The sequence below is a fragment of the Delphinapterus leucas genome, chromosome 6 (assembly GCF_059928025.1).
Source record: "Delphinapterus leucas isolate spDelLeu-1000000601 "Yukka" chromosome 6, BTC_Dleu_Yukka2, whole genome shotgun sequence".
Lineage (NCBI taxonomy): Eukaryota > Metazoa > Chordata > Mammalia > Artiodactyla > Monodontidae > Delphinapterus > Delphinapterus leucas.
In genome coordinates, this window is record NC_143134.1 from 23298276 (window position 1) to 23319256 (window position 20981).

At 36.6% G+C, this 20981-nt stretch overlaps 1 protein-coding gene across 6 annotated transcripts in view; it reads right to left on the reverse strand.

The window, feature by feature from the left end:
• Positions 1-20981, reverse strand: part of PPP3CC (protein phosphatase 3 catalytic subunit gamma) — a 92956-nt gene that overhangs the window by 25959 nt on the left and 46016 nt on the right. For all 6 annotated transcript variants that reach the window (XM_089912852.1, XM_089912850.1, XM_089912854.1 and 3 more), the window contains 6 exons: positions 18668-18779; positions 9101-9246; positions 7156-7295; positions 4338-4415; positions 4009-4103; positions 198-323 (listed from right to left, as the gene is read on the reverse strand). In XM_089912852.1, coding sequence (XP_089768978.1) covers positions 198-323; positions 4009-4103; positions 4338-4415; positions 7156-7295; positions 9101-9246; positions 18668-18779 — 697 coding nt within the window. The remainder of the gene's footprint in view (positions 1-197; positions 324-4008; positions 4104-4337; positions 4416-7155; positions 7296-9100; positions 9247-18667; positions 18780-20981) is intronic.

The following is a 20981-nucleotide window of genomic DNA, read 5'->3' on the forward strand; positions in this document are numbered from 1 at the left end:
GCATAACCAACTAGAATTACAATTTAAAAACCAATTAAGCGCCACTTAAACATCTTTGTAGAGAACAATGAAAATAGAAAACATTTCTGATAACTTTAAGAAAAACATTTCTGAACCATCAGGGGACTCATGCAAATATAAGGGTGCTCAGTCACTAGTTAGGACAATTGATGGTCCAGATGCTTCAGTTCTCTTACCTTTTTCCCCAACAAAAGGCAAAGACCACGTGAAAACATCCATAAAGTTTGGAAGCCAGTATGGGTGTGGAGAACAGTTAAACTGCCTGATATTCATGACATTGTTTTCATATTTTAACACAGCAGCTAAAAAGGAAAAAGGAGGAAAGTCTGGCACAGAGGAAAATGACATGACAACTGGTACACTTTGTACAGCTGTGTACCTATTACACAGAATTCAAGAACTTACTTTCCATTTATAAATTCAAGACAGATGGAAAATCTTAAAGCATGTTATATAGTTCATTCTTTTAAGAATTATCCCAAGAAACAAAGTTACCTGAAGCGCTCTTATATATAATAAAAGCACAAAAGAAACTAAACTCTGAAACTTCAAAGGGTCTTGCACAGTAACTATCTATAGAAATCTCAGATTCCACATGAGAAAAATTTCATCATAATTTCCCTTTATAGGCCAAGTGGTTACAATTACAACTTTCCTCTGAGGGCAAACATTTCTCATTAAATGAACACAGCCTGTTTTCCTAGTCATTAGCCAGAGCCAAAGATTTTATAAACTTTTTAGGAGTTTATAACATAGCAGTTATTAATTCATAGTGGGGGATAGAGATAGATGGTAAACTTGGAGCAATTTAATAAGGTTCAAAGTAGATTAAATCATCTCTGCATACAGTATGTGAAGGAAAAAATGCCCGTCTCTCCTATACACAGTTAGTATACTGCTCACACTCTATAAATGTTTAATATTAACCAGTTCATATATATATTTTGGTACCAAACTGATTTTCTTTATATTTAGAACTTTTTAAAATCCAATCCCTTAGTTTGCATCACCAGAATGCAATGTGGTTTGCATTATTCTCTTAATTATTCTTACTATGATCATAAATAGAATAGGGTATAATAGTTCTCTAGAAATGACAGTTATAGGTCATCTCCTGATTCCTGTCTCTTTGCTTATTGCAGGATAGTCTAGTATTCTCAAAATTAAAGTCACTGGATGTTTAAAATGTACACCATAGATTATAAAGAAAATATATGAAAATAGGATTTTCAGCTTTTAAGAAGCTTCTAATACTGGTTACAATGTACATGTCCCTTTATTTTCAAGTATATGTATTTTACTTAGGTTAGATGAATATGTAAATATTCAACAACTCCCTCAATCTACACAAGAAAAAGAGGTGGGAGGTGGACACAAAAATAGAAATAGAGATGTTTAAAAATCATGACTTAAAGGTCTTTCATGTAACCAGTGGAACTAAGAAATGCCTGTTGGTACCAATAAGTCTAAAGAATATACAAGAAAGAAAAACAACAGTAAAAGAAAGAGAAGAAGGAAAGGGGGATAGAGTTGCCTTTTTCAAGAAAAGAGGTACTTGTGTGGTGAATAACTGAGTACCACCAGAGATTATTTTAGATGCCACATGCCCCCCTCCCCCCGGCCAAAGGTTAAGAAACAACCAAGGAAAATAAGATTGTTTCAAGGTAAAGTATGTTACCAATTATGTCAAAGCCAACAAAAAACTCAGAATCAACTGCGACTTTAACAGTTTACTAAAGGAATAATCAAGAACAAGACCAGATTAGAATATGGCAAAGAATGAACTGGCAGTTAGTAAGCTAGTAAAGTGATTGCTGATTTAGATGACATGTTTCAGATTAGCACACTGATAAATCCACTGGGCAATCAATAGACACTTTTTTTTTTTTTTGGCCAACGCTGTGCAGCTTGCAGGATCTTGGTTCTCTGACCAGGGACTGAACCCGGGCCCCTGGCAGTGAAAGCGCCAAGTCCTAACCACTGGACTGCCAGGGAATTCCCTCAATAGACACTTTTAATAGTAAGGTTAATAAAGGAAGTAAGAAGGGAAAGTCTTCATCATAGATAAGAGGACTAGGGACACTGTCCTTGAGGAAGTTTGACAACACAAGTGGCACATACCATTCATAAGGGAGGAAACGAGAACAAAAACTAAGTCTCTAATGTATTGGAAATATTAGGAAAAAGGAAATAAGAAAGAATGGAGTTAGGGAGAAGCAGAGTATTATAGGATAGCTAAGACTCAGGAAAGATTGACGAGTAGCAAAAAGAAAATATAAGACTGGAAGAGAATTTAAGTCAAAGAAATGTCTTTTTAAAATGGACAGCAAGTCACTAAGGACATTCAGAGATAACTGTTCCAAAACAGATTGAAATGAGATGTGCCATTTCATAGTCTACTCTGAAATAGAGGAAGTAGTAAATATATTGTGGGCCTCTTTTAAACTTCTCTCCCAAACTGCATATACAAGATATGACTATAAAGTAATGAGACTTAAGAAACCACCAACGACAAACACACCAGACCTTATATATCAGATGAGTGTGGTCCTTTGCTGTAATCACACCAGGCACAATAACAGTAGAATGTTATAGTAGTAGAGCAATTTATAGTTTGACCAATGCTTTTAATATTCATTTTGATTATTCCAACTTATCTCCAACAAGCCTATATCACAGTTATTTTAAGGACAAACTGAGGCTCAGAGAAGTTAAGTATCTCATTAACTGTGAATTTAAAAGTGAAGCAGGACTAGACTAGGATTTCTGACTCCTAGCTCAGTGCTCTTATCAATATACCTTGCTGCCTTACCGTATATTTAATCCAAAGATGCTGCCATCACTCAAGACGTTTCTGGAACTCCTCTTTTGGAATTGCCTCCAGAGCCATTTTATAAGCAACACAAGAAAAACCAGTCTCATTACCTTATAATCATACCTTGTTCCTGACCCCAAATGGTATCGTCTAGCTTGATCACTCACCTTATTCATCAGTCTTGACTCCGAATGACTTTTGGCTGTTCCAAAAATCAAATCCACCCTCAAAGGACGAAGATTTCCCATCACTGAGGATAATCAAAAGAATGTGTCGCAGACTCTGAAGGCAATGCCAAAAGAGGAGTTCCAAAAATGTTTGAACAATGGGCAGCATTGTTGGAATAAGTGTATAACCTCCCAAGGTAACTACCTTGAAGGGACAATACTCACTTGGATATATTTGTTCTGGCATGTTTGTTTAAAAGTTCTATTATTTTATAGTCATACAGCAAAATAGTTACAGAGGCATGTTACAGAGGAGGTTTTTAAGTAGACCACTGCCCTGATACAAAACTTATGAACTAGGAATCATAAAAGTTAAATTTAAAAAAATGACTAAAATAGACTAAAAGTCTTAGAAGTAGAATTTCTGGATCAAAAGGCATGTGTATATCCAATTATCTTTTTTCTATGGGAAACTGAGGTTAAGAAAGATTATATGACTTACCTAAAGTCACACTATTAGTTTCTGGCAGGGCTTGGACTAAAATGAAGATTTTTCTGACTTTTTGTAGAGTATTCATTCTAACAGTATTATTTCTTAAGAGCAAAAACAGCTTAACGGACAGACATTAAAACACCAAACAGTGACATTTTATTGAGGTAGTACTGTTATAAATAAAGTAAATTCACCAAAACCAATAATTTATGCTGACTGTTCTAACCTGAACCTGAAGTAATTTATTCTTCTTATATTTTGATTCAGTAGTATAAATCAGACCTATTGTAACATTATTTATACTCACAAAGAGCCCAATAATCCTTAGGAGATGAAAACCAAGCAGAAGCCCAAATTCTAAGTTTCTTGGCCTTTCTTTCAATTAAGACCCTTTTTTTTCTTATTTAAAATTTATATATATTCAGAAAATTACCTATGCACATACATATTCAACTAGAGCTCACATATACTCACTCACAAATTCAAACTCAAATATTGCTGGTCTCCTTTACCTTTATTGTTATAGACATCTAGGTAATTGGGGGCAGAGAAAATAGTAATGAGTGACGGGAAGCCTGTCGTTTGGCTCTTCCTGTACATTCGATACCTGGAAGAGAAATTACAGCCCGTCTGTCTTGATGTTAAAGGCAAAAACTTTGCAGTGCTCTTTAGTACAGTTGGTTGTTTTTGTTTGTTTGGTTTTGGTTTTGGCCACGCCACACCACAAGTAGGATCTTACTTCCCTGACCAGGGATTGAACCCGTGCCCCCCTGCAGTGGAATGTGGAGTCTTAACCGCTGGACCACCAGGGAAGTCATGGTACAGTTTTAATATAACTTACCCAGCATCTTGGGCTTCATGGGCTCTGATTATTGATAACAGATTATTGTTCTGCAAAAATTCACAAACTGCAGGGTAACTGAAAAAGAAAATAGAAAACACAAATCCAGAATTAAAACACTTGTTTTTTAATAGGAGAAAGGGGAAAAGTCAAGATGAAATGAGTTGAACTTGTTTCAAAATTATAGGTTTTCATTACCACTGAACTTTTATTAATAGCTTAGCAATCATCACTCTCGTTTTTCCATGTCACTGATATTCCTCATTCCAGATCAAGGACACAGATAACAGACAACCCTAGGACAGAAGCAGAGTTCCCCCACCATTTTTTTTTTCTTAACCCACACAATAATAATACAACACCAAAACTTTTCTTGGTATCTTGATATAAAAAAAAGTATCAGAGCAGTGTGTGTGTGTGTGTGTGTAGTAGGTGCTAAAAACTGAACACACAATTTTCAAGTTGTCAAACTGTTAGAAAAGATAAAGAACCTACTTATAGCTTCACAGGTAATATCAATATCAAGATGATATTATGCAGGAATATTTCAGGAGCAAATACAAATACTATATCCAACCTTATTCAAATGAAAGGTATGATATTTGCATCTCTCCTATCATATTCTTTTAGCACTAGTACCTTTCTGAATGGCAAATGTTTGATACGAAGAACTGGAGAATACAAAATTATCCTAGAATTATCCAAGTGTTAATTATTTAATTTATGTTTAATCTTTGTTTCTTATTACGTTCACTAGAAAAAGTAAGTTTTAAAATAGGCTGCACATTCACGTGGCATAAAATTAAAAGATATAAAAAGTTATACAGTGAAATGTCTCCCTCCATCTTACCTCTATCTTCCAGCTACCCTGGAAGGAACCAATGTTCTTGGTTTCTTTGAGTGCCCTTTCGGAGATACCATTTTCAATTTCAAGCAATTATGCACACACATATGCACACCCCCCCTTTTAGAAATGTCATCAGACGGTACACATAGCTTTTTACTATGTCTTTTTTTTCACTTTACACTAGTGATTATTCCAATCAGTATATAAAGGATTTGTTTTCTTTTTTTCATTTTTAAAAAACAGCCTCATTGCATTGTCTGGTACATTCCATTGTCTGGATGTACAAGCATTTATTTAACTAGTCTCCTATTGAACGTTCAGGTTGTTTAAAACCATCATCATAAATAATGCAACAATGAAAAACTTGTACATGCATTTTACACATTTTCAAGTACAGTTGATTCCTATCATTTGCAGTAGCTGTGTTCTATAAAGTTGCTGCAAAAACTGAGTTAGTGAATACTGAACAACTGCTCCTAGGGGAAATACAGGGTTACGGTTCTGTGAGCCTCTGGTCACAATGTTTTCGTTAACTAATCAACACATAACCTTGTTTTATGTGTGTTTCTGTGTAAAGTCACCTTATTTAATGTATATTGTTGATTCATTAACATGGGACTCATGGCCAACAGTGCCATAACTCATTCCTGAATGGAGCTTATATAACACATCACAGCCTTCTTGCACATAGGAACACTAGATAGCACTTCAGCAGTATGCTTGGGGCCATTTTAAACAGCAAAACACCAACAAAAAATGTGGGAAATGTTTCACTAAATAGACCACAAAAAGAATACTTGCTTACAGTATGAGAGCTGAAACAAGAGGCAGAGCAGCTGCACGTTCTACCTCAGCCGGAACATGCACAGGGTGTCTCAAATTTTCCGTTGCTCTGTACACTTGAATGTCTGTGAATGACTGGAAGTGTTGTGAGTATTGATTGCAGGGTTACAAATAAATCTTAGCAAGTAGGCAAATTTGCAAATCAGAATTCGTGAATAATGAGGACTGACTGTGTAGCCACAGGATTACATTTTAGAGGTAGAAATTCTGGAACAAAAGCCATGGCCATTTATAATTGAGAGATGTTGTCAAGCTCACTGCCATAGAAATTGTACCAATTTATAATGTGCTAAAAATAAAAAAGTTTTATGTTCCTTATTTTAAGCAATGTAAAGAGAAGTAAAATTTAAATGACTTCATCATATTAGTCACTGCTAAAGTTGGCAGAATGGAATGAAAAAAGTTTACTTAGAAGAATGTTAAAACTATGGCAAAACTGAGGCTTCCTTTTGTGTGCAGGATTTCATTTAATGAATGCATTATCTTAGGCAATTATCAAAGATTTTTCAGGGTACTAAATACAGGTATTATTTATCAGAATAAAATATTTGGATTTTTAAAAAATTCAGGCTTCAAACTTCCCTGAATCTCCCTAATTTGGAGCGGCAAAGCACAATGAAAGCTCACATATGAGATTTAAGACAACAACCAACTTCCAGGAAATGTCCTGGGCTTAGTTCACAATGTCCTGTTCTTTTTATATCTTTGCCAATACCGGTGGTTCCAAAAGCTGGAGAGCTTTCTAAAAAAATAACAGGATTCCCTTGTCTCAGGCTTACTGAATCAGAATCTCTGAGGGAAGAGCCAAGAAATCTTTATTTTTAAAAAAGTCAATAGATGATGTTTGGGAACAAATAATCTAGATCATTTAAAGTCAGACAACAATATTTAAGCACTGCAAGATGTTCTATTTAGTCGTGTTCAGTATATTACACGTATTAGGGCATAATACCTAGTAAAATATAAAAAACAAAACAAACAAGAGTTTTCTGCCTTCAATTAATCAAAAAATTAAATAGAAGTCCCTGAGCGACACAAATTCAAGATACAAAATATGTAGTTAAAAATAATTTGATAAAATATGTTACAATTTCCTTTTTCTAATTTTCTAACTGAGGATTAGCTTACCTGTAAAAATAAGAGCACCCTCGGACCGTGTTGTGGGTATAGTGTTCCAAGGTCTTTTCATTGCCATAATCCTCTGAGGGATCAGACCAAAGCAGGTCACACACTGGCCCAAAGGCTGGAGGTTCTTTAAACCTGTCTAACTAGAAGACACGTAAAAGCCAAAAGAAGAAAAATCATGAAAGCAAAAGAGCTTTTGGAAAATGGTATGGGTCAAAAAACACCTTTCCACCCATAAGAATGTATTAGGGGAGTGGGCGGTAAGCCCCTAAAGAATTTTCCTTTAGGAAGAAAATGAACATTTAATAAATGTAGATACAATTTTTATTTGTTTTTGGTATTAAATTTTAATAAATATCCCTATCCCTACAGTAGAAAAGGACCTCCTTACATCCTAATCTTAAAAGCGGTGCTCATTTAATTTGAATGTGAAATCAATCACTATAGAAACATACTATTTATTAGAAAGACCCTGTAAAGTTTATTTCAATTGCCTAGGTGAGCCAATGTTACCATGACAGTAGGAAGGGTTTTGAGTGGTTCTGTTCATTGTTTATCTCATTCCAATGGAGATTTCTTTATTTTAAAGAATGCTAGTTTTATTTTGCAAAAGGCTTTCATCCTTTCCATTCTATTCAGTGGAGGCATTTCAATATAAGTTATTAACTCAAGCCTTTAGTCACTGCTGCTTTGGTTAACGCATGAAAGCCAAGAGAAAACAAGTAACTAGGATAACTGAACGCCAAGAAGAGAACCTCTACTAAGTGAAAGGGGAGCTTTATATTAATACAATTGATTCAGAATTGTAAAATTCAAGATTTACTATGTAAAAGAGAAATGTTGTTTATTTAATAACAACACGGCAGCAGAAAAGGCTGTGCATACAGGCATACACTCTCTTACCTTGAGGACAGTAACTTGAATTCAGAGAAAAGTTTTACAAACAGAAAATTTTTTAGTTTCAGTACGTATATAAGAGAGGTAAGAGAATACAAGGTACAGAAGAGAAGATGGTGATGTAGAACAATATAAATGAAAAAAGACTGATCACCTTTTTTCAGTCATGAAGATACATAATCCTGAAAATCACAATTACCAACTAAGGCAAGTGTAGCAATTAAACTCTATCATCTGAAATGTCAAAGTCAATGAATTTCAGAGCAGGGAGAGTCCTCAGACCATCCATTTCAACGTCCTCATTTTACAGAGAAGAAAATCTAAGAGGTTAAGTGATTTGGTAAAGGTTACACAATTAATGGCAGTACAGGGATTAGAACCCTGGCTTTCTTCCTTCCTATTGCTACATAATTTAAAGTTTCAGGGTTATACTCAAAATATGTTTCTAGCTGGTAAAAGCACAGACTTCGTTAAAAATTAGACATTTTCTGGGCTTCCCTGGTGGAGCAGTGGTTAAGAATCCGCCTGCCAATGCAGGGGACATGGGTTCGAACCCTGCTCCAGAAAGATCCCACATGCTGGGGAGCAACTAAGCCCGTGAGCCATAACTACTGAGCCTGCACTCTAGAGCTCACAAGCCACAACTACTGAGCCTGCATGCCACAACTACTGGAGCCTGCATGCCTAGAGCCCATGCTCCACAACAAGAGAAGCCACCGCAATGAGAAGCCTGTGCACTGCAACGAGGAGTGGCCCCCGCTCGCTGCAACTGGAGAGAGCCCGTGCGCAGCAACGAAGACCCAATGCAGCCAAAAATAAATAAATAAAATAAATAAATTTATTTTAAAAAATTAGACATTTTCTGGAAGATATATAGGAAAATGTTAACAGTAGTTATTGCCCAATGACAAGATCACAGGTGATTTCCATTTTCTTACTTTTAATTATCTGTATTTAAAAATTTTCAGCAATAAAGACAAATTAGTTGACTGTAATAAAAAACAAAATTAAAAGCATATTTACTCCATGAGACTAATGAAAGATTACTTACTTTCCGAATGTCATCTAAACAAGTAATTTCAGGTGACATTCCTCCATGTACACACAGAAACTGCTGGTTTAAGAGGGCAGCAAGAGGAAGACAGTCAAATGTTTCCATACACGCATCATACACCTGTTCAGAATATTTGATTCGACCTATCAAAAAAGGAAAAACAAAGGAAGAGAGTTAAAATTTATCATACATGAAAAAAGGATATATGCCAGTTGATTACGAAGCTACTCCAAAGCCATTTGTTACAGGCAAATTTGAAAACACAATCATCTTTGTACAGATATTTCTGAAAAGTTGTGGATAAAGGGCAAACAAAATCTCCCTCTTTTTCTACGAGCGTGACCTTGGATTAACTTTCTAGCTCTGTTGTCCTGGAAACCTGATAAGGTGAAGGTAATCAGCTGTGTTATTAGGCAACATTTCTTATGGTAAAAATTACCCAATTACCTGGCGGAAGCTATAGCTTTGCGCTTCTCTGAGTGCGGTGACTCGTAAGGTATGTCCCTCGTGGGATCCTAGAAGCTATGCCAATAAAGCTTTTACAGGAGATACTGGCACTTGTGATGCATGAGGCTTCTAAGCCAGGGTGGCTCCCTAATCTGCCCAATGTGGATACTGTTTCCTTGCACCTGAGCTGTGACTAGGAGAGGGTGGGAGAAATGGAGGCAAAAGGCAGAAAAGCTCCAGACTGCGGCATGTACTTCTATGATGACTACTCCATGAAAAGGGATGCCTGATGCTGCCCTTCCTGAACTGTACTCTTCTAGGATGGACGCCATGTATGCCCCATGGTCTCTCGTGAGTCTGAATTGGGTCTAAAAAGACTTCCTGGTGGTATTGAAGATATATAAATAGAAACTGAAGTTTTAGGCGTCATCAATAAAATGTCAATAATATTTTTGCTCATGATTTTTAAGGTCTTCAAGCAAATTATGTCCTGATTTTATTTTATGTAAAAATGTTCATCTCAGTGAACTGTATTTTGATGTGGTTGTCATTTTGAGGCTACAGAACAAAAAAACACTCCAGTGGGCAGACAGTGGGTTGGCTTCCACAATTATCTAAAAAGAACAGGTCATGAAATAGTAGTTGGCAGATGGCTTTAGTTTAACGAGAAAGGGAATGTTTTCTTCTTTGGCCTTGGGTTCAAAAAGCCAATATGCTAGGAGGTGCATACTGGTGGAGACGGCCACAAGTTATACAGGCAGGCAGCCCTACAGAACTGTGAGCTCCTTCTCTTCCAAGATTCTGTGAAGATGAGACAAAGCCTACAGGCCCCAGAGAACAATGCTATAGCAAGTGAGTCAGATTATCTAGTTGGTAATTATTTCTGTGTTTATTTTCTTCTTGTAATCTCCATGCTTTTAGAAAAGACATGTTCAAGTATCAGAGCCTGGTCTTGGCAAGGCTTTGGGGAATAATGTGAAGGGTGATGTGTCCAGATTTGGGCCAGAGTGCAGTACATGGGTAGCAGGAATGACTGGAGAGAGATCCCTAAAGGGAAGGTGTAACCAGTGGACCACACTTAAGGTGCTTCATCCCAGAAGGTGAAGACTGTCTACTGCCAATACTGATCAGGATTTGAGGGCATTAAGGGAGGCTGTGAGTTCCTTTATAAACTTTTAGAGCATTCTGTATTACCACAAAGGCAGTTAAGATCATCTATTTCACAATATATGCTAACTCTATTATGACATCCAAGTTAATAAGAGCCATGTCTTCTGCATCTTTCTATCTCCTTGCAATTACATCCTTGTATTCTGCTTTGTATCTGAGCACTACACGCTTGGCTATCTCTGAAGTAGACCCAGCACTGGCCAAAAAGTGTGTTAAAGGAAAAAAAATCAAGGGAAAAAAACCCTTTCATTTGTGGCCAGTGATTGACTTTTTCTCCTGTAAATCCATGGAGCCAGAGTTCCCCCTGTTGCCAACATCAATAAGGAATTCCTTTGTAAGAGTCCTAAGGTTGCATATAGGCAGGGATTTTAATTAGTTATTAATTCATGCTCCAAATACCATTTTACATCAATAAGATGCCTTTCAACCCAAAGAATGACTCAAAAGAGTTCCTTAGCCTACTTCCAGAAGACTACCAAGTCTGGAGAAAGACAGAAAGTAATACAGTGTCCTAACCCATTTTGTAAATTAAAACAGGAAGTCACAAATCAAATTAAACAAAGCGCACAACCAAAATGGGTTACAGGATGTTACCATTTTAATTTTCTTAAAGTTTATGAATATGTATATAAATACCAACATTTTTATTTTCTGAGGGGTTAGACTGAAGATGACTTAGTTTAGCTGTATTTTCTAGGATGGATATATAACCCTTGTATAGTAATATTTATTGTTATATCACCTTTATTTTTGAAATCTGTTGAAGGCTCACAATGTACCTGTGCCATCAGTGAGTTAAGTGTTCAACACAGTGGAATGGAGTCTGGAACCTGACTGCCTGGATTCGAACCTCAGCTCTGCCACTTACTAGCAATAGTACTTTGGATGAATTACTTGACTCTCTGTGCCTTTACTTCCTCATCTATAATATAGGCCTAATAATAATACCCACCTACATTACAAGGTTGCTGTGAGGATTAAATGAATTCACATATGTAAAATGCTTTGAATAATGTATGACACAAAGTTGGTTCTATGTAAGTGTTAACCAATAAAATTACCTTATTTTATCCTCACTGAAACCCTGTGAAGTAGGTACATAATCTTCATTAAAAAGCTGAGGAAGGGCTTCCCTGGTGGCGCAGTGGTTGAGAGTCCGCCTGCCGATGCAGGGGATGCGGGTTCGTGGCCCAGTCTGGGAAGATCCCACGTGCCGCGGAGCGGCTGGGCCCGTGAGCCATGGCCGCTGAGCCTGCGCGTCCAGAGCCTGTGCTCCGCAACGGGAGAGGCCACAACAGTGAGAGGCCCACGTACCGCAAAAAAAATAAAATAAAAAAAAATAAAAAGCTGAGGAAACTGGGCTCACTTGTCCAAAGCTGCAACTAGTAAGTGGCAGAACTAGAACCTGTTCATGCTCTTAACATGATGCAATACTCCTCCCAATCATTATTTTTAAATTAAATATTTAGTAGGAGAATCTAAAGAGCCAAATATATAATTACCAAAGGTTAAATTAGCTGACTCAAGTGTTTCATTTTCATGATAAATTGTAAGATATATCCCACAATGAAGGAAACATGCACCTCAGTCATAGGATCACACTGATGCAAGTTCTAACTAGTATCAATAATATAACATTAACAAAACAAAATTTTCAACAATATTCTTTGAAAGTAATTTTGAGAGTCAGCACTATTTGCAGGAAACCATGACCCGGTCTAAACAGTGATTATATATTTGTTTTAATTTTTATTTGCTTTCACTGTTTTTTTAAAACAAAGGTAATAGGTTCAAAAAAAGAAAGGTTCAGAATTAGTGCCTCCACCCCCTCTTTGCAGGCAATTAGCTTCCTGGGTGTCTTTATAAAGATATTCTACGCATACATATGCAGATATGTATATTTATTCCATTTTCACAACATCCTTTTGTTTTTTAACATAAATGTAGAATATGTACACTGTTTTCACTTGCTCTTTGGACTTCTTTTTTTTAAAAAATTTATTTATTTTGTTTTATTTATTTTACTTTTGGCTGCGTTGAGTCTTCGTTGCTGCACGTGGGCTTTTCTCTGGTTGCAGCGAGCGGGGCCTACTCTTCGTTGCAGTGTGCAGGCCTCTTATTGTGGTGGCTTCTGTTGCAGAGCATGGGCTCTAGGCGTGCGGGCTTCAGTAGTTGTGGCTTGCAGCCTCAGGAGTTGTGGCTCTCGGGCTCAAGAGCATAGGCTCAGTAGTTGTGCCACACGGGCTTAGTTGCTCCGCTGCTCGAACCCGTGTCTCCTGCATTGGCAGGCGGATTCTTAACCACTGCGCCACCAGGGATGCCCCTTTTCGTACTTTTCTTTTTTGGCTGTGCTGTGCAGCACGAGGGGTCTTAGTTCCCGGATCAGGGATTGAACCCAGGCACCTGGCAGTGAGAGCACGGAGTCCTAGCCACTGTACCGCCAGGGAATTCCCATTTTTTGGACTTAGTAACATATTTTGGAGATCATGCCATATCGTTATCTGAAGAGTTTTGTTATTTTTTAATATCTATATAATATTTCACTTTATGGATATACCACAATCTAACCACACCAATCTCTTGCTACTATAAGTAATGAACAATGGCAAACATTTGTTTATTTCCAAAAAAAAAAAAAAAAAATCAACCTGTCATAACAATACTGTTTTCATTAGCAAAATTACAGGAGTTTCTGGAACCTCCTGTAATTTCAGTAAACTGTTTAACTACACATCAAAAAAGGGGCCCTTGGAAATAAGAAATTAGAAATATGGACCCAGAGCTATGAGATGGAATCATAAAACCGCTAGGTTTCTTGCTTTCCAAGTACGTAACAATAAAGAGATGTTTTTGCAAAGATAAATGATATGTCAAAAATTAACTGTTATACTTTGCTACTCAAATTATCTCTGGATTTGAAAGAAATTTTAAAAATCTCTGCAATATAAAGCACTTTAAAACTTGATATAAGAAAAGAAAAGCCTCCACCTGTCCCTCCTAGAAATATTAACAAGATTGCAGCTGCACAATTTGGAACTAAGCATCACTTAACAGTAATTATAAGGCGCTGATTCTAAATGTTACAGTGGCCCTTTAAGAAAGATCAGCTTATCAGTAAAAACACTCATGCAAAGTGGCACACATGCTCTTTCCTTATATAGGAACAAAATTTGAAATTGTACTTGAATTTGTGTGCTTATTCCAAGATTTATTAACATTTCGGATGCAGCATTAGAATGAAACAGGAGTATATTGGCCGATAAGAGAAAAAGAAAGAAACGTGGTTTAACTAAATTAAAGCTGTGGAAAGCAAAGAAAAACCTGAGATAAGAAATCCTGTGCAAAATGACACACTCAAAATGTTTCCCAAACCTATTGTTCTATTTTCTGAAAACAGTCTGAACCAATTATACTAATCAAAAAAAGAACTCTGAAAAAACAGAGGAAGAATTAGATAGAATGTTACCGAAAAAAACATGAATCTTAATTCAGAGGCATCCATACACAGTTTTTTCTTCATTACTTATCTATTGCCAAATATTGAGCATTCCAGGGCCTTTGTTAACTGCTTGATAGGCACTGTTTAATTTTCCCAGGTAAAGAAACAGAGGTGTAATGAGGACCACCCTAATATTTGGCTTAGAAAAACAATGCAAAATATTTCCAATTTTTAAAGTACTTGATGAAGTGGTTCTCAAATGACAAACAGTAGATACTTTCCAAGCCTCTGGAAGAGGTGTTCTTAACCAGCAGTGTGCTACAGAATTACCTGGGATGCTTTAAAAAGCCTTTTAAATGCTTGGCCCTAAATGGATAATTTGAAAGTTACCAGTTTAAAAAATTGTTATAATAGTATTACATAGTGGTGATGAAAAGCTAATTCACGGAGTCCTATGGGAAGATAAAAAATTAAAAGTACTAGTCCTCCTGATCCAGCTTCCCACAGGTAATCACTGTTACCAATTACTTCTGCACCTTATATATTTTTAATTTACAAAGGAGATCACACTATACGTGTTCTGCAAATGGCTTCCATCACCTAACAATATATCTGAACAGCTCTCCATATCAGTACATCTAGATCCACCTTGATCTTACAACAGCTGCCTACCATTCCATTTTTTAGATATATTATCCCTTATTATTTTTTTTTTTGCTATTACAATTAACACTATAATGAACATCCTTATACATCCATATCTTCTTATCTTTTTGAGTATATAGTGTGGTAGGCAGAATTCTAAAATGACCTGCAATGACCTATACCTTTGTATAATCTGTGCCCCTTTGAGTGGGTGGAACTTGGAAATACGCTGAGACTCCCATGATTATGTATCATTATGGCAAAAGGGAGATTTTCCTGGATGGGCCTGACCTAATCAGGTGAGCCTCTGAAAAGCAGAGGGTTTTCTCCAGCTGGCTGATCACAGAAGAGGAAGGCAGAGAGATGCATTTGGGCTCTAGAAACTGAGGGCAGTTTCTAGCCAACAGCTAGCAGGAAAATAGGGGCCTTAATCCTACAGTCAATAAGGACCACCAACAACTAGTGAGCTTGGAAGACACCAAGCTCCAAATGAGCACACAGCCCTTGGTGACACCTTAATTTTGGCCCATTGAGACCCTGAGCAGCACATTTAGCCATACTGTGCCTGGACTTCTGACCTGCAGTAACTATGAGATAACAAATGTGCTGTTTTAAGTAGCTAAATTTGTGGTAATTTGTTATGCAGTATTAAAAAATAAAGATACAGGGCTTCCCTGGTGGTGCAGCAGTTAAGAATCCGCCTGCCAATGCAGGGGACACGGGTTCAAGCCCTGGTCCAGGAAGATCCCACATGTCACGGAGCAACTAAGCCAATGCGCCACAACTGAAGCCTGCACACCTAGAGCCTGTGCTGCGCAACAAGAGAAGCCACCGCAATGAGAAGACCGTGCACCACAACGAAGAGTAGCCCCCGCTCTCCGCAGCTAGAGAACGCCCGCCTGCAGCAACAAAGACCCAACGCAGCCAAAAATAAATAAAAATAAACATAAATAAATAAAGAAAAGAAAAGAAAAGATACAATCTGCATGATAAACTCCTAGAAGCCAAACTGCTGGGTCAGAAATTTTTACGGATATTCCAAAATTACTCTTCAAGTACTTTCCACCAATTTAAACACTCACCAACAGTAGATCTAATTTGTTTTAAACTTCCTGGTTAATTACTGATTTAAAGTGTTTATTTCAATAAGTTCCAAGGCCTGGAATGATCTATATCTTGCCCATTTGTAGCTGACTTTTCTCTCACAGGGTTTTTAAGTGTTCACACTCTAAAATTTCTTTCAATAAGAAAGGCCTTTCATTTCAGGCGTTACTAGGAGGAAGGCTGTCATCACAACTGCTAACTTCAATGTAGGAAGCTACTGGTAACAGGAGTTAAAATGAGCATTGGGAACATTCTCAAGTTGTAAGTAGAGGGATTTTGTGGCAGCTGAATAAACTGAGTCTCTGAAAACAAATTTCAAAGTTTTTTTTCAACTTTGAATATTCTTTTGGTAATAAAACTTCAAATATAATATATTCCTCCAAGATGATAATCTGAAGAGAAATCTGAATAGGACACAAAGTAAAATCCATGATCAAAATATCAATTATATGAACAATAAAGGTTTTTTTTTTTTTGGCCACACCACATGGCAGGTGGGATCTTACTTCCCTGACCAGGGGAGGAACCCTTGCCCCCTCGCAGTGGAAGTGCAGTCTTAACCAGTCGACCGCCAGCGAAGTCCCAAAGCATTTTTATATATTCAGGATTATGGGGGGAAAGAGGTAGACTTTAGAGCTAGACAAGAGATTATTCTACCTTTCTTATTTTATAAAGAATATACTAACACTTTAGAAATCAAAAAAGGTATAATTCTGTTTTTTATTTCAGTATTTCCCTTTCACTATAACAATACAAAAATTCCATGTAGTATAAACTGATACATAATTTTTCTGAGTGCTAGAGTATGTACCAAAAGTCTTTAAAATGTTCATGCCCTGACACCTAGTAATTCTTTTCTGAGAGTCTATCCTAAAGATATAAATCACAAAGAATCATTCATTCAACACTTTAATTCAACCAATATTTGTTAAGCATCTACTATGACTTATTAGATAGTGTTCTGGAAAAACAACAGAGAACAAAACACCTCCCTGCTGTCATGCAGCTTAAATTCTGGTGGAAGAGAAAGACAGTAAATAAATAAATATATTAAAAATATATAAATTATATATATATAGGATATATAAAAATTTCAGGTATTGATAGATGGAATGGGGAAAAAAAAGTAGGGTATGAGAATAAAGTGATGAGATTTTAATTTAGAAAAAGCAACCAGGGAAGAAAATCTCTGAGGCTATGACACGAATGAAGTAAGGATGTAGGTCTTCTAAGCAGACAGACACCTGGGGAAACAAGAGATGATACATGCAAATGTCCAGAGGCAAGTTCTCCCAAACAAGCCCAATATAGTCACCATCATGCTGCATGTTATTTAGAGCCAATTGTGAGTACCTAGATTCTGGTCAAAGAAATCTGTGAGGTTTTTGTTTTTGTTTTTGCTTCGCCTCACGGCTTGAGGCTTTGCAGGATCTTAGTTGGGCCTCGTGGAAGTGGAAGTGGAAGCACGGCATCCTAACCACTGGACCACCAGGGAATTCCCTGTTTTTGTTTTTTAAATCAGCTTGTAATGTTTTGAGTTTCAAAAAAATTCTACCTTTAATAATAAATTTTTTTTTTACTATTACAGTATTATTTATAGTTGGAATCAACCTAAATGTCCTACAGTTGCTACTAAATTGGCCACACACGATAGTACATTCATAAGATGGAATACTTTAAAAACACTAATATTATATTTTAAAGTCATGTTAAAAAATATTTAATAAAATGGAAAAATGCTATTACATAACATGAAAAGAGCAGTTTATTAAACAGTACATATACTATGAGCCTAACTTTATTGCAAAAATATATACAGTTGGCTCTCCATATCCACAGGTTCTGCATCCACGGATTCAACCAACTGCGGAACTAAAATATTTGGGGGAAAAAAAAATTCCAGAAAGTTCCAACATGCAAAACTTAAATTTGCAGTGGCCCAGCAACTATTTACATAACATTTACATTGTATTTACAACTATTTACATAGCATTTGTATTAGGTATTATGAATAATCTAGAGAAGACTTAAAGAATACAGGAGAATATATGAAGGTTATATGGAAATACTATACCATTTCAGATAAGGGACTTGAGAATCTGCGGATGTGGGTATCTGTGGGGGTCCTGGAACCAATTCCCCAGAAATCAAGGGAGGATTGTATGGATATAGATATATCTGAACTATTTCATGATAGGTTTTTTTTTTTTTTTTGCGGTACACGGGCCTCTCACTGCTGTGGCCTCTCCCGTTGCGGAGCACGGGCTCCAGACGCACAGGCTCAGTGGCCATGGCTCACGGGCCCAGCCGCTCTGCGGCACGTGGGATCTTCCCGGACCGGGGCACGAACCCACGTCCCCTGCATTGGCAGGCGGACTCTCAATCACTGCGCCACCAGGGAAGCCCAATGATAGGTTTTTATGTATACAGAAAAGAATAGAAGACTATATACCAAATAGTGAGATAACAGTGATTAATTTTAAGTGGTGTAATTGTGGACAATTTATATCTTTGGACTTTTTAACGTTTCCCAAATATCCTAAATGTCTTACTTATAGACCCAGGGGGATACTCAAAAGTTATTTTCAAAACAAGTGTTAAAAAGCGGAATCTAGGTTCTCACCAGAAAACAAAACAAAACAAAAACAAAAACAGAACAGGAAGCATTTGAGGTCCATTAGTTTCTTTTCTTTGTGTTTAATTCGCTGGGACTGGCTAAAGGATAACTTAAAAAGTTCTGGAGGAGTGATTATACTTACATTCCTGTTTGAAGGTGAAATATTCTGTAAGATGCCTGCATTCATGATTTCCTCGAAGCAGAAACAATGTTTTGGGATGATTAATCTTTAAACTCCATAAAAACAGCACACACTACAAGACAAACACAAGGATAAGATTTTTATTTTTGATCACAATAACACATAAAGACAATTTATACGAATTCAAATGACTTGCTATAATGGCGTATCTCATTGATATTCCCAAGTTGAAACATGAAGAATTCCAGCTTTTGAGTGTGTTGTGCTGTTGCCCTAGAATTTTTTGTTGTTTTTGTGGGTTTTTTTTTTTTTTTTTGGCTGTGCCACATGGCATGTGGGATCTTAGTTCCCCAACCAGGGATTGAACCCGTACCCCCTGATGTGGAAGCACAGAGTCCCAACCACTAGACCTCCAGGGAACTCCCTGCCCTAGAATTTGAAAGAATGTAAGAGAGTAGCCTTCATAAAAATCTCTTAATTTCTGTTCCCATGTTCCATCCAAATATCTAGATCTCTACAATAAAGTCACCCACACACATACCTTAGTCCTAAAACCTGTATTTTATTTAGTGGAGAAACAGCAGAGACATTTCCACTAAAATCAGGAACAAGGCAAGGATATCCACTAATACCACTACTATTCAACATTGTACTAGAGGTATTAGCCAACTGAATTAGACAAATCAGTTAGAGGCTTAACAATGAGTAAAGAAAAACAAAAACTATCTCTATTTGCAGATGATATAATAGCATACCTGATAAACTCCAGAAGAATCAATGATACAACTAACTAAACTAATAAAAAATTCAGTAACATGCAAGGATATAAAATTAACATACAAAATAGCCTTCATATACACAAACAGTAAGTGGGACACAATGGTAGACAAAACTCCATTTACAATAGCAGCAAAGAAGATTAACTACATAGGAATAAATTTAACAAGAAATGTATAAAACTCATACCAGGAAAAAGTTAAAAAAACACTCCTGAAAGACACAAAAGTAGACATGAACAAATGGAAAGACATTCCCTGTTTTTGGATAGGATGATTCAGCATTAAAAGATTACAGTTCTTGGGACTTCCCTGGCGGTCCAGTGGTTAAGCCTCTGCGCTCCCACTGCAGGGGGCGAGGGTTCCATCCCTGGTCGGGGAACTAAGATCCCACCTGCTGCACAGTGCAGCCAAAACAAAGAAAAAAGAAAAGATTATAGTTTTTCCTAGTTTATAAACCCATTACATTTCCAATAAAAATACCATAAGCTATTTTATGGAGTTAGACAAGTTGATAATAAAATTTATATGGCAGAATAAACATGTAAGAACAGCCAGGAAACAGCCAGAAAGACACTGAAAAAGATGGTTAAAACATACTATAAACTTCCTAAATTAAAATAGTGGTCCTGGCACTATATGTAGATAAATATACCAGTGGAATAAAATGGGTCAGAAATTAATGCACGTACATATAAAAATTTGAGATATAAGAAAGGTGGCACCCTAAATCACTGGAGAAATGATGAGCTTCTTAATAAATGTCTCTGGGACAACTGGTGCTATTTCAAAAAAAAAATTAGAACCATATCTCACATAATGAATAACAAATGGATAAGGGATCTAAATATCAAAATGCAACCATACAAGTTCTAGAAGAAAACATGTAGGTGAGTTTTCTTTAGCCTTAGTGTAGGGAAAAACTTTAAAACTAATGACTAAAAGTCTAAAGGCAAAAAAAGAAAAGATGGGTAAATTTGACTACATAAAAATAATTTGCATGGTATAAAACAATTTGGCAAGAACTGACAAAACCACATATACATTTAACTTTTGACCACATCTAGGAGCCTACCCTGAAGATACACTTCCAACAATAAGAAAATACATACACACAGGTTGCAGTGTTGTTTGTAATAGCAAAGTATTTGAAACAACCTAAATGACCATACAAAGGAGAGAGGCTGAGCAAATTATGATACATCCACACAATGAAGTACTATGAAGCTATGAAAAAAAACGTGAGAAAGATCTCTCTATAAACTGATTTGGGGCAATTTCTAGGATACACTGTTAAGAAAAAAGCAAAATGAAAGAGTATCTACAGTATGCTATTGTTTATGTAATAAAGAAGGGGTATAAGAAAAACATATATTAGCTGCTCATTTGTGCATAAGAAATAAGGGAAAGATAAATCATAAACTAAAGAGACTGGTTACCTAGAGCAGGCATAGAGGAAATGGGTGGAAAGAAGTGGGGACTGGGAACAGGTTAGGAGGGATGAGGCCGGAGTGACATACCTCTTCAGATAGGTTTGA